At 41.9% G+C, this 13,218-nt stretch overlaps 1 protein-coding gene across 1 annotated transcript in view; it reads left to right on the forward strand.

Annotated features, from left to right (window-relative positions):
- Positions 1 to 13,218, forward strand: part of nol6 (nucleolar protein 6 (RNA-associated)) — a 125,509-nt gene that overhangs the window by 65,019 nt on the left and 47,272 nt on the right. Inside the window, exons 12-15 of the mRNA XM_078551346.1 lie at positions 1,226 to 1,403; positions 5,118 to 5,240; positions 6,380 to 6,528; positions 9,033 to 9,108. Coding sequence (XP_078407472.1) covers positions 1,226 to 1,403; positions 5,118 to 5,240; positions 6,380 to 6,528; positions 9,033 to 9,108 — 526 coding nt within the window. The remainder of the gene's footprint in view (positions 1 to 1,225; positions 1,404 to 5,117; positions 5,241 to 6,379; positions 6,529 to 9,032; positions 9,109 to 13,218) is intronic.

The following is a 13,218-nucleotide window of genomic DNA, read 5'->3' on the forward strand; positions in this document are numbered from 1 at the left end:
AGGCTGCTCAGTAAGATAAGAGCCCATGGCGTTAGAGGCAAGGTATTAGCATGGATAGAAGATTGGCTGTCTGGCAGGAGGCAGAGAGTGGGGATAAGGGTGGCGGCTGGTGACTAGTGGAGTTCCGCAGGGGTCAGTGTTGGGACCACAACTTTTCACTTTATACGTTAATGATCTAGATGAAGGAACTGAGGGCATCTTGGCTAAGTTTGCAGGTGATACAAAGCTAGGTGGAGGGACAGGTAGTATTGAGGAGGCGGGGAGGTTGCAGAAGGATTTGGACAGGTTAGGAGAATGGGCAAAGAAGTGGCAGATGGAATACAACGTGGGGAAGTGTGAGGTCATGCACTTTGGTAAGAAGAATAGAGGCATAGACTATTTTCTAAATGGGGAGAGAATTCCGAAGTCTGGAGTGCAAAGGGACTTGGGAGTCCTAGTCCAGGATTCTCTTGAGGATAACTTGCAGGTTGAGTCGGTCGTTAGGAAGGCAAATGCAATGTTGGCATTTATTTCGAGAGGACTAGAATATAAAAGCAGGGATGTGCTGCTGAGGCTTTATAAGGCTCTGGTCAGACCACATTTAGAATATTGTGAGCAATTTTGGGCCCCGTATCTCAGAAAGGATGTGCTGGCCCTGGAGAGAGTCCAGAGGATCTCAGAGTTCAGAATGATCCCGGGAATGAAAGGCTTAACATATGAGGAACGTTTGATGACTCTGGGTCTATACTCGATGGAGTTTAGAAGAATGAGGGGGGATCTGATTAAAACTTACAGAATACTGAAAGGCCTGAATAGAGTGGACATGGAGAAGATGTTTCCATTAGCAGGAGAGACTAGGACCTGAGGGCACAGCCTCAGAGTAAAGGGAAGACCTTTTAGAACAGAGATGAGGAGAAACTTCTTTAGCCAAAGAGTGGTGAATATATGGAATTCATTGCCACAGAAGGCTGTGGAGGCCAGGTCATTGAGTGTATTTAAGCCCGAGATAGATAGGTTCTTGATTGGTAAGGGGATCAAAGGTTACGGGGAGAAGGCGGGAGAATGGGGTTGAGAATCTTATCAGCCGTGATTGAATGGCGGAGCAGACTCGATGGGCCAAATGGCCTAATTTCTGCTCCTATGTCTTATGGTCTAAGAATTTTTTTTTCTTTAAATGGTATTTGGTCCATATTGTGAGAATATTTTGTGTAGGAGCAATTTCACATTTTAAAATATTTCTTGATAGTCTAAAGAACCTTGTCAAGCTGCAGGAAGGCTGTAAAAAGATGAAACTTCTCAATGACTTGATTGATCATGGAGGTAACTATATTGTGACAATCTTACCTCACCTTCTGTCACTATTAACCCGTGGACTGGGACAGCGGATTCACCTTCTTACTCACTCTCTTCTTCAAACATCTGAAGTAAGTCCAGTGATCTTAAGATCATTTGAGTTATGGAGCAATAATTGTATATGTTCTAAATTATATTTTCCAGAATAGTGAAAAATGACTTCTTGCTCATGGGCTGCTGTTAGTTTCATTTTTATTAGTTAGCTTCTAGAATACCGTTGATTTGGTTCTTTTTTGTTATTTTCAAGGAAAACAAAATCTAGTAGTTTAAGCAGCCATTTCTTTTATTGGATTTACGTCCTCCTACCCTCTGTTGTTCATTTGTAGCTTATTTAATGACACTACTGCCGTGCTAAATGGGATAGATTTCGAACAGGTCTAGCAACTCAAGACTGGGCATCCATGAGGCGCTGTAGGCCATCAACAGCAGTAGAATTGTACTGAAACACAATCTGTAACCTCATGGCCCAGCATATCCCACACTCTACCATTACCATCAAGCTAGGGGATCAACCCTGGTTCAATGAAGAGTACAGGAGGGCATGCCAGGAGCAGCACCAGGCACATCCAGAATTGAAGTGTCAACCTGGTGAAGCTATAACACAGGACTACTTGTGTGCCAAACGGCATAAGCAACAAGTGATTGGAGCTAAGCGATCCCACAATCAACGAATCAGATCTAATCTCTGCAGTCCTGGCAGTGGTGAATGGTGGTGGACAACTAAACAACTCACTGGAGGAGGATGCTCCACAAATTTCCCCATCCTCAATGATGGGGGAGCCCAGCACGCCAGTGCAAAAGATAAGGCTGAAGCATTTGCTACAATCTTCAGCCAGAAGTGCCGAGAAGATGATCCATCTCTGCTTCCTCCAGAGGTCCCCAGCATCACAGATGTCCATCTTCAACCAATTCGATTCGCTCTGCGTGATATCCAGAAATGGCTGAAGGCACCGGATACTGCAAAGTCTATGGGCCCTGACAATGTTCCAGCAATAGCACTGAAGACTCGTGCTTCAGAACTTGCCACACCCCTAGCCAGGCTGTTCCAGTACAGCTACAACACTGGCATCTACCTGGCAATGTGGAAAATTGCCTAGCTATGTCCTATCTACAAAAAGCAGGACAAATCCAACCTGGCCAATTACCACTCTATCAGTCCACTCTCGATCATCAGTAAAGTAACGGAAGGGATCATCAACAGTGCTATCAAGTGTCACCATGCTCACTGACACCCAGTTTGGAGCCACTTGGCTCCTGACCTCATTGCAGCTTTTGTTCAAACAATGACAAAAGAGCTGAACTCCTGAGGTGAGGTGAGAGTGACTGCCCTTGATGTCAAGGCTGCATTTGACCGAGTGGGGCATGAAGGAGCCCTAGCAAAACTGGAGTCAATGGGAATCGGGGAAAACTCTCCACTAGTTGGAGTCATATCGAGCACAAAGGAAGATAGTTGTGATTGTTGGAGGTCAGTCATCTCAGCTCCAGGAACATCACTGCAGAGGTTCCTCACGGTAGTGTCCTCGGCCCAACCATCTTCAGCCGCTTCATCAATGACCTTCCTTCCATCATAAGGGCAGAAGTGGGGATATTCAGTGATGATTGCACAATGTTCAGTACCATTTGCGATTCATCCGATACCAAAGCAGTTCATGTCCAAATGCAGCAAGGCCTGGACAATATCTAGGCTTGGGTGGACAAGTGGCAAGTAACCTTTGCGCCACACAAGTGTCAGGCAATGACCATCTCCAACAACTGAGAATCCAACCATTGCCCCTTGATGCTCAATGGCATTAACATCACTGAATCCCCCACTATCAACATCCTGGGGGGGTTACCATTGACCATAAACTGAACTGGACTAGCCATATAAATACTGTGGCTACAAGAGCAGGTCAGAGGCTGGGAATCGTGTGACGAGTAACTCACCTCCTGAGTCCCCAAAGCCTGTCCACCATCCACAAGACACAAGTCAGGAGTGTGATGGAATACTCCCCATTTGCCTGGATGAGTGCAGCTCCCACAACACTCAAGAAATTTGACACTGTGCAGGACAAAGCAGCCCGCTTGATTATCACCACATCCACAAACATTCACTCCCTCCACCACCGACACACAGTAGCAGCAGTGTGTACCATCTACAGGATGCACTGCAGAAATTCACCAAGGCTTCCTCGACAGCACCTTCCAAACCCATGACCACTACCGCCTAGAAGGACAAGGGCAGCAGATAGATGGGAACACCACCACCTGGAGGCTCCCCTCCAAGTCTCTCTCCATCCTGACTTGGAAATATATCGCCATTCCTTCACTGTTGCTGGGTCAAAATCCTGGAACTCCCTCCCTAAGAGCACTGTGGGTGTACCCACACCACATGGACTGTAGCGGTTCAAGAAGGTAGCTCACCACCACCTTCTCAAGGGCAACTAGGGATGGGCAATAAATGCTGGCCCAGTCAGCGAAGCCCACATCCCATGAATGAAGTAAAAAAAAAACATTTTTTTTTTGGGGGTACTCTATCGGAGTGAAGACACTAACCTGATCAATGATGAGAGATCATGAGTTCAAATCCCATTGTAGCATGTTATGAAATTGATATCTTCTATCTTGTGGCTAGCACCTGAAACATGACCATGAAAGCTGCCAGATTGTCATTTCATTAATATCCTTCAGGGAAATGAACCTGTTATTTCTACCTAGACTGGTCTATGCTGACTCCATTTCCACAGTATTTAGTTGACTCTTAATGTCCACTGAAGTGGCCCAGCAAACCACTCAGCTATAGAACAACGACTGTTAAACAGAACAATAAGAGAAATATTGGACAAGCCTGTTCAATCAGGCAACCTCAGTCAAGGCAACTCTGCAAAATCTTCCTTGGCAACATCTGGGGATTAGCATTGGCTGCATGTAGGCTTTGCAGGATGAGACATTCAGTATTGCTGTTCCACGTTGCCCTTTAGAGATTTCTGCACAATGTATGTTCAGAGACAGGCTGATGGACAGATCAAGCTCTGCTGTGTTGGTTTGGTGATGCTTCAGGCCAGCAAGGCCCAGGCTCGATTCCCACTCAGCTGAGTTTGTTGATCTCAGTTGGGGGAGCGGAGGTGGTGGAAACACTGCATTTGTCTTTAATGCCCTTTTTAATGAGGGCGGGGACGTGGGGAGCAATGATCAAGATATCCCTGGACAAATGATAAACTCCTGGTTGCTGATCAGTTTAATCCTTTTTATGAAATGGAGTGTAGATGTTGATGAGGATAGGCTGTGGTCTCTCTTGTGATTGATTGGCAAGCGAATCCTCAATTGAGGCTTACGTGGGAAGAATGATCATCACGGTGAGGCACTAGAAGACTGCTGATGCAGTAGAAATGTCCATTCATTATGCTTTTTGAAATTATTGCCATTGAAGCCTTAAAATACCTCTGCCAGTTATTTTGGTAAATGTAATGTGTACTGAATTTAAATGAGTTTGAAGGCACTTTCCTTGGATATTGAAAGAATCTGTACCAATTTTGTTCACTGCTATAGTAATGGTATGCCATTCAGGATAAAACATTTTACATGGGCTGTGGGATCTTGTATCATCTTTGTTTTGATGATTTGTCTTTCTGAATGGCTTCAGTTTGGTATAGCAAAAAATGTTGGGAAGGAGCACTACTAATCAGTGAAAGTGAAGCATTATTACTGACCTATATAGGTGGAGATTTACAAAATTTATACAGAACAATAAGATTACATTTGCTTTTGCATTGAAGTAACAGACCTTTTGTGCCCCTTTCATACAGTGGCCAATAAATGCAGATCCTCCAAAACACAAGGACAGCAGATGTTTGTCATTTGGTGTTTTATTGAACCCTGCGTTTTCTGCAAATGTTTTGGAAAAAGGACCTCTGGCTGATAGTCCTGAGGTAAAGACTTCTTTTTAAGAGTTTAGAGTAGTTGAATCTGTTGTAATGTTGCTATTCCTCTTCCTTTCTCCAAATACATTGTTATTTGTATTTTCAGAGAATTTTATACATCTTATTAGAGTCGAGTCAATGTAGCTGCAACATGTGTTTGTAGCTAGTTTTCTGAATATTAATATTTTATAGAGCTTCTCCAGAGCTCAGTGCCCTTCCATTGCAGAGGAACATACAGGTGAAGCGATACTGAGTCAGATGATATCTTGCAGCATTAGCATTCAGTTACACTGGTGTTAAGTAAAACACTGGGCATAAGAACATAAGAACTAGGAGCAGGAGTAGGCAATTCAGCACCTTGAGCCTGCCCCCCCCCCCATTCATTATGATCATGGCTGATCTCATTTCGGCCTCAAATCCAATTTCCCGCCCTCTCCCCATAACCTTTCAGCCATTAATAATTAAAAATCTGTCTATCTCCTCCTCAAATGTATTCAGCGTCCTGGCATCCACTGCACTCTGAGGTAGTGAATTCCACAGATTCACGACCCTTTGAGAAAAGTAATTCCTCCTCATCTCTGATTTAAATCTACCAACCCTTAGGCTAAAACTGTGGCTTAAGTTCAGTGGTAGGAAATATGTTACTGTTAACAGTTAAACAACAACAACTTATATTTATAAAGCGCCTTTAACATAATAAAATGCCCCAAGGCACTTCACAGGAGAATTCTAAAACAAAATATGACACCAAGCCGCACAAAGAGACATTAGGTTAGATGGCCCAAAAGCTTGGTCAAAGAGGTAGGTTTTATGGAGCATCTCTAAAGAGGAGAGAGAGGGAGAGACAGAGGGGTGTAAGAAGGATAATCCAGAGCTTAAGGTCTAAGTGAAGATGCACTCCCACCTCCCAAACTCCAACAATGGTGGCAGGGTTAAAATTGAACTGAAGTCCTGTCTTTCTGTGCATGTAAGGTGTTCCCTGGCACTATATAGAAAAGCCAGAGATTTTCCTGGCCACCAAATATGGTTATATCTTTAGTATTTGAGCCTCATGGTAACTTTGCTGGTTTAGTGTTTCTGCCTTAACTCTTTTCAGTTCTGGCTTGTACTGAAGGAGATGAATAAATATTCTATTTTTAATATTACAGGCAGCAGAATTCAGGGACTTCTGGGGAGAGAATTCTGAGCTGAGACGTTTTCAGGATGGGTCTATTTGCGAGGCTGTCCTTTGGCAGGGTGACAACATGTGTGACTGTCGTCTTATCCCTGGACAAATTATTAAACATCTTCTTCAACTGTAAGTCATTGTTAACTCAAGTTAAAATGAACTCCTGACAGACGATGTCTTATCATAACCGTTTCCTCAAATTTTTAAAGGATTAGAATAAACTGGGTTAAGATTGATTAAACTCATGGTACATAGAATCTTTCATCTCACAGTTTGAATTGAATTTGAACCCAGATTGCTGATGTGAAGGGGAGGTGCTTTAATGCAATATGTTGATTCATCACGTGCACGTTATTACTTTAATCAGGCTGCTGAATGCAGAGCTAATGCTGCTGAAGCAAATTGATTCTCATTCTGTCTTTGAACTGGGGAGGTGATAAGGAATTTAGAATTTCTTGTTCATCCCCTGCAAAAATAAAAAATTCTCTCTTCCTGCAACTCTTTGTGCATTTCCCATTCTAATCTTGCTGCATCCCTCTATTTATGCCTTTGTCTTCTATTCTTTTTGTTTGTCTGTGCTGCTCTCACACTTTTGTTTTCATCTTTCCATCTCTGTCGCCTTAGATGTTTTAATCTTTCTTTTCTGTGAGTCTCTATTTCCAGCAGACTGCACTCTTTTCGATGTCTCCCACTTCATGCTTCTCATATCTCCACTTCATGCTTCTCATATCTCTCTCTCTCTCTCTCTCTCTCTGTCTCTCACCAAGCCATATTAACATTGTGCTGCTCAGTGATACGACCAATTTTGGAGTATGGCTTTGGTCTTCTAGAGTGTATTAATGCATTGGGAAGGGTTCAGAGAAGGTTTACCAGAATGATTCCAGGTCTAAGGGGGCTAAGTTATTAATAAAGGCTCAAATGACTGGTTTATTTTTGCTGGAAGACTAAAGGAACACACGAAACAGGAGTTCAGAATAGAAAGTTATAGGTGAGGTCCAAGTAAACTATCTGGTTAAATTGGACTGGGAATGAAGGGCTAAAGTACAAAATTCACAACTAATGCAAGGTAAGAAATTGAAAAATCTTATCCCCTCAGAATAGCAGATGTTTGAAACAAACTCAGAGAAAATAGTTGAATCAAGGGCAACAGATACATTTTTTAAAAAGGTGCTAAATCAATACCTGTTGAGCGATGGGATTGTAAGTTGGCCCAAGAACACTGATTTTCTTCAGCCAGGCTAGGGGAAAGGTAACTCATGTTGGTTAAATATTGGATTAATAGGTGGTGTGGGAGGGAGGTCCTCACCACTATAATTTATAAATGGGTCCTGGATGGAATGGGCTAAATGGTCTTGCTTGGCATATTCATATTTCCTGAGCGCCTCTGTTTTGATTTCACTTTCTCCTCTCACCTCCCAGAGAAATTTGGGATGAGACTCAGGATTCTGGCCCTCTGATAGCTGCAAAAATAATCTCATCCATTCCTGTGGAATGAACGATGAAGTCAGCGCTGTGAAGGAGGAAGGATATGTTTGTAGGATCAATTTTAGGAGGAAACAGGGGAGATGTAGTTTGGTGGCAACAGGCAGAAGCTGTGCTCAGGTGTGATAGACTGGCTTAAGACTACAGAGTCAGCCTGAGAAGTGGGCAATGATCCATTGTTGGTCTGTGGGTTACATTATTGTTAATGATGTTGCTGTAAAGCAGTAAGTTGGCTGGAAATGGCCTTTTTTTAGACATAGATTCTATTTTCCCCTTTCATCCTTCAAACGCCTCCTGCGCCTGGCTGCGCACTTGCACAGTGAGCAATTGGGTCATGGCTTCAACATGGGGGAAAGAGAAGTTCCCACCCTGCATATGTGGTGTAACCAGAGGCCTTGGCTTCTCCCCCCGCAGTGACACATAGCTGTTGCAACATTTAATTATGCATCTTAGACATCCTGCTTTTTCATTTGATTTCCCCTGCCCCCATAAGCGATGGTGAAAAATATTTTATAAATTACAACTAACTACCTTTTTAAATTTTCATATATGTAAGTCAGTTCTCAAGCTGGGTAGAGTTTCTTGTTATAACAATGGCAGTATTCATTCGGCTCATTTTGTTTGAGTGTGTTGTCTCTGTTTGCCACTAAATGTGGGAGGAGGCAGAGGAGGATGGAACACTTTTTCTTTAAACCTATGGTGTTTATTTCCATCGTTATTTTTAATTATTGCCCCTCACTATTTTTTTTCCCACTGTTTAATGTTTGTCCCTTCCTCTCCTGGCACATTGACCTGTGGTGGTGTGGAACTATCAGCTGGCACACTTGTTCAAGTCATCATTCTTTACGTGTGAGCCCAGACCACATATCAGAAGGTCACACTTGAGCTTTCTCCCTTTCTCCAAACGAAAGGCAGAGCCCCCACAGAATAATAGCCAGTCAGGAGTATTGTCTCATATAATTTGAATTTATGGTGAAATTTATCCATTATTTGTGGCAGAGAAAAAGGAGCCAACAAATCTTTACACAGTCATTCTGAAGTATTTGGTATTTGGGCTGTTTATGAACCAAGGGTACAATTGATTGATTCGTAAGTGCTGACTGATATTTTCTTTCCCCTCTACTCTTCCTTCTTTTTCCTATCCCAACTAGACATGTGGATCTACCAAAATCATCATTGTGCTATGTTGGAGGCTTACTGGACTCTGTCATCGAGGTAGAAAAAGGGGTAAGGAGTTCATTTAAAAGTACCTAGTGAAGGAGTACTCCATCTGCACTCGTACTCAGTGGCGGGGGGATGGGGTGTAGTATAATCATTTTGTCTTATTTTCATTCTCTGAATTAATAGTCCAATAAGGTATCCATAATGCCACCACATCCAGTTACACAGTAGAAGGTATTTAAAGTTTCTTCCCTCTGACCCATTCTCTATTTTCGGGACCAGGACTACATCTTTTACTGATTTAGTTGAAGGCCAGGTTCAAAGTTTCAGAAGTAATTTTACGTTAAATCCAGGCATAGTACAAATTTCAGAATGTGATAACTTGGCAGTAGCCTACGTGGCAGAACTTGCAAAAATGCACACTACTCAACAGGCTCATTTCAGTGGAAATATCCTCAGTTAAATAGTGTCTTTGAGAAAAGCAGTGTTTCCTAGAGACCCCAAGTTGGCAAAAAAAATCTGATTTGCTAGCATCTGCCCAATGTGATGACCTAAATACTATTCTTTTTACATATTGAGTGTTGAGGTGTATGTCAGGACTACTTAACTGACTGACTGTCTATTGGGAAGGGGATGAGGTGTTTGCATCAGTGAAATAAAGATTAAATGGCAGACAATGATTGGGGACTTTTTGCCAGTGACTGTGTAATTATTTTATAAAGAATCTGGCAGTAGCTGGTAACAGAAAAATGACCTTGAAATCATAAAAACCCAACAGTTTCACTAATCTCCTTTAGGAAAGTAAACCTGCTGTTCTCACCTGATTTGGCCATCATTGCTCTAGTGTCAAGCTAGGATGATTGACATTAAACTGCAGGTGAAATGATCTGGCAAGCCACCCTGTTCTATCAAAGTGCTATCCGTGCAGTTCAATAAAGATGCCCACCACCACTTTTACTGGATAACAGGACTGGGCAATAAATGCTGGCCTTGCACATCTTAAGGATGAATGAAAGGAAAAGAAGCTAAATGACCACGCATCACTCTAAGCTAATTAACTTTCCTTAAATTGTTGGATTGAGTAACTGAGTCAGTTGCTATGAGCTATTAGCACTCACCATTTGTGAAAATACTTCTATCCCCACCTGCGATACAGACAAATGGGTTAAGCTCAACATTGCTGCACAATTGCTTTATTCTGTTGTTAATCTATGAAATTTTCTTCAAAAAGGTTGTTAGCCTGATCTTAAATTACAATTGCACACTTTTCTTGAAAGAGTTTTACCCAGGAATATGTTTGTTTTGTGCACTGGACTTTGAATACCTTTAGTAGATTTAATTGTAGGTTTTGTATTTGTCATAAAGCACAAAGAGAAGGAAAAGAATAAAAACACGATGAATCTTGCATCCAGTTTTTAACCTGGTTTCTTCACATCTCCTCTCGGCAGTCTTTAGTCTTGGCCAGGCTGTGAATTCCTAGCTCAATCCTCACTCCTGGAGTCATTAAAGCACAGAAGCAAGCTGCTTGCAGCATTGAGTCCGTGCCAGCATCCTGTGGAGCAGTTCATTCAGTCCCACTCCCCCTACTCGATCTTTGTAACCCTGCCAAGTTTATTTCCTTCAAGTGCCCATCCAGTTTCCTTTTGAAATCATTGACCGTTTCCACTTCCACCACCCTCGTGGGCAGCGAGTTCTCTGTCATTGCCACTCACTGTGTTTTTTAAAAAAAAAAGGTTCTTTCTCACATTTCCCCTGCATCTCTTGCCCTAAATCTTAAATCTCTGTCCCTTAGCCCTTGTACCATCAGCTAATGGGAAGAGCTTTTCTTTGTCTACTTTATCTGAGCCTGTCATAATCTTGAACACCTTGATCAAATCTCCCCTCAATCTCCTTTGCTCCAGGCGAACAACCCCAGCTTCTCCAACCTAGTCTTGTAACTAAAACCCCTCATCCCTGGAACCATTCTGGGTAAGTTGCCTCTACAACCTCTCAAGGACCTTCACATCTTTCCTGAAGTGTGGTGACTAGAACTGGATGCAGTACTCTAGCTGGGGCCTAACCAGAGTTTCATAAAGGTTCAGCATAACTTCCCTGCATTTGTACTTGATGCCTCTATTTATGAAGCCCAAGATCCTATATGTTTGCTAACCACTTAATATTCCCTGCCAGCTACAAAGATTGATGCACATGTATCCCCAGGTCCCCCTGTTGCTGCACACTGTTTAGAATTGAGACATTAAGTCTATATTTCTTCTACCCATCCCTTCTGCCAACATGCATCAGCTTACACTTCTCTATGTTAAATTCCATCTGTCACTTGTCTGCCCATTCTGCTAGCCTGTTTGTTGCAGGTAATTTGTATCATCCTCACCATTTGCCACTCCTCCAAGTTTGATATGATCCGCAAATTTTGAAATTTTACTCTGATTCCATGATCCCTGTCATTCATATATAGCAAAAAAAAAAGCAGTAGTCCTCGCACTGACTCTTGGAGAACACCGCTGTCTACGACCCTTCAGTCCAAAAGACAGCCATCTACCACAACTCGCTGCTTTCTGTCCTTAAGCCATTTTTTTCATCCAATTGCACAGTGACCCTCCTATTCCACAAGCCTCAATTTTGTTAACTAGCCTTTTAAATGATACCTTGTCAAACACTTTCTTAAAACCCATATAGGCAACATTCGCTGTATTCTCCTCATCACATTTCTCTGATATGTCATCAGAAAGATTTTTGGGTTCCCTTTTTATGTTGACTGCTATTCTGTTTTCATACTCTTTTTTTGCCAGTCTTACTTTCCCCTTCACTTGCACTCTCCATCTATTGTATATGACCTGGTTCTCACTTGAAGAATTCACGCGACCTGCATTTCACACCCTCCTTTTTTGTTTCATCATAATTTCCATCTTCCATGTCATCTATGGAGGCCCTACTTTTGACTTCCTTATCCTTTGTCCCTGTTGGAATGTACCTATCCAGTACTTGAAGCACCTCTTCCTTAAAGATCATCCATTGTGCTGTTACAACTTTTCCTGTCAGTCTTTGGTTCCATTTGGCTAGATCCCTTCTCAAATTCTCCTTCAAATTAGCCCTCTTCCAGTTTAGAAGTTTTTATTAGATTGCTCCTTGTTCTTCTCCATTTGTCAGGAAGATATAATAATTTTCATAATGTTATTGGAATTTACTGTGGTCTCTGTGTGTGGGACTTAATTGAATTAAAGACAGCTGGTCTGAAGGCTTTGACGTATCAGAAGATAAGCTAGGTTTGAAATGTTGGTAGGTAAACATGGGGGAATTTTAGAATATAAGGTGTAAAGGGAACATTTACATTTTAAATAAACCAGACTAGCTTGAATTCAAAAGAGGGAATGAAATGTTGCACTTAGCCAGAAGTTACAAAACTGTGTTTATTTTTCCCAAAGATTACTAGTAAAATTGGTACTATGATATATTTTGTTATGAGAGAGGTCAAGTCCAAAGTCATAGTGAAACAATGGGAATTTACATTCAAAGGGCAAGATATGTATAAAGGAGCGAAGATTGTATGTAAGGGCAGGCATACCACAAGTGTGAAAAGCCTCCAACATCTAAGCCTCAAGCTGCTGTCTACAAGGAATTGAAGTGGAGAAAAACTCACTTTGAATTCGACTGTTCAGGGTATTGTGTTACTTTGCCTGGGTCTTTTAAAATCTATGTGTCTCACTGTTGCCTTAACGGAGGTGTTACTGGGGTTTAGATTAATTAGGTGATTTAGAAGTCATTATAGTAGTAATTTATAGATCTATGTATGTGCTTAAAATCATTTCTTCTATTAATAAAGGTTTAATTTAGTTTTGTAAGAAACCTATAAGACTTGGTGGCCTTTTTACTGAATTCAAAGCCCGCATCTCGAAATAAGTACAAATTGCAAATAGTTGTGGCAGCTGCTTCAAGTTTCCCCCTGGGATTTGGGCAGCTGGGCATTTACCAGCCACCTGCCATAATATCATTACTAATCTGAACCTTATGATACGATGCTCACCCTTACCCAAATGTTCCCCACAGACACTTGGCCCACCTCATTTCCCAGCAGATTCCTGCAACTCATTCCCATTTGATAGTATCGAGTTTGTCCTTTTTCTTTGTTCCTGATGATTTTTGTGTGTATTGTCCTCTCTCTTATGTCTGATTAAAATT

This window comes from Cetorhinus maximus, chromosome 1 (assembly GCF_964194155.1).
Source record: "Cetorhinus maximus chromosome 1, sCetMax3.hap1.1, whole genome shotgun sequence".
Lineage (NCBI taxonomy): Eukaryota > Metazoa > Chordata > Chondrichthyes > Lamniformes > Cetorhinidae > Cetorhinus > Cetorhinus maximus.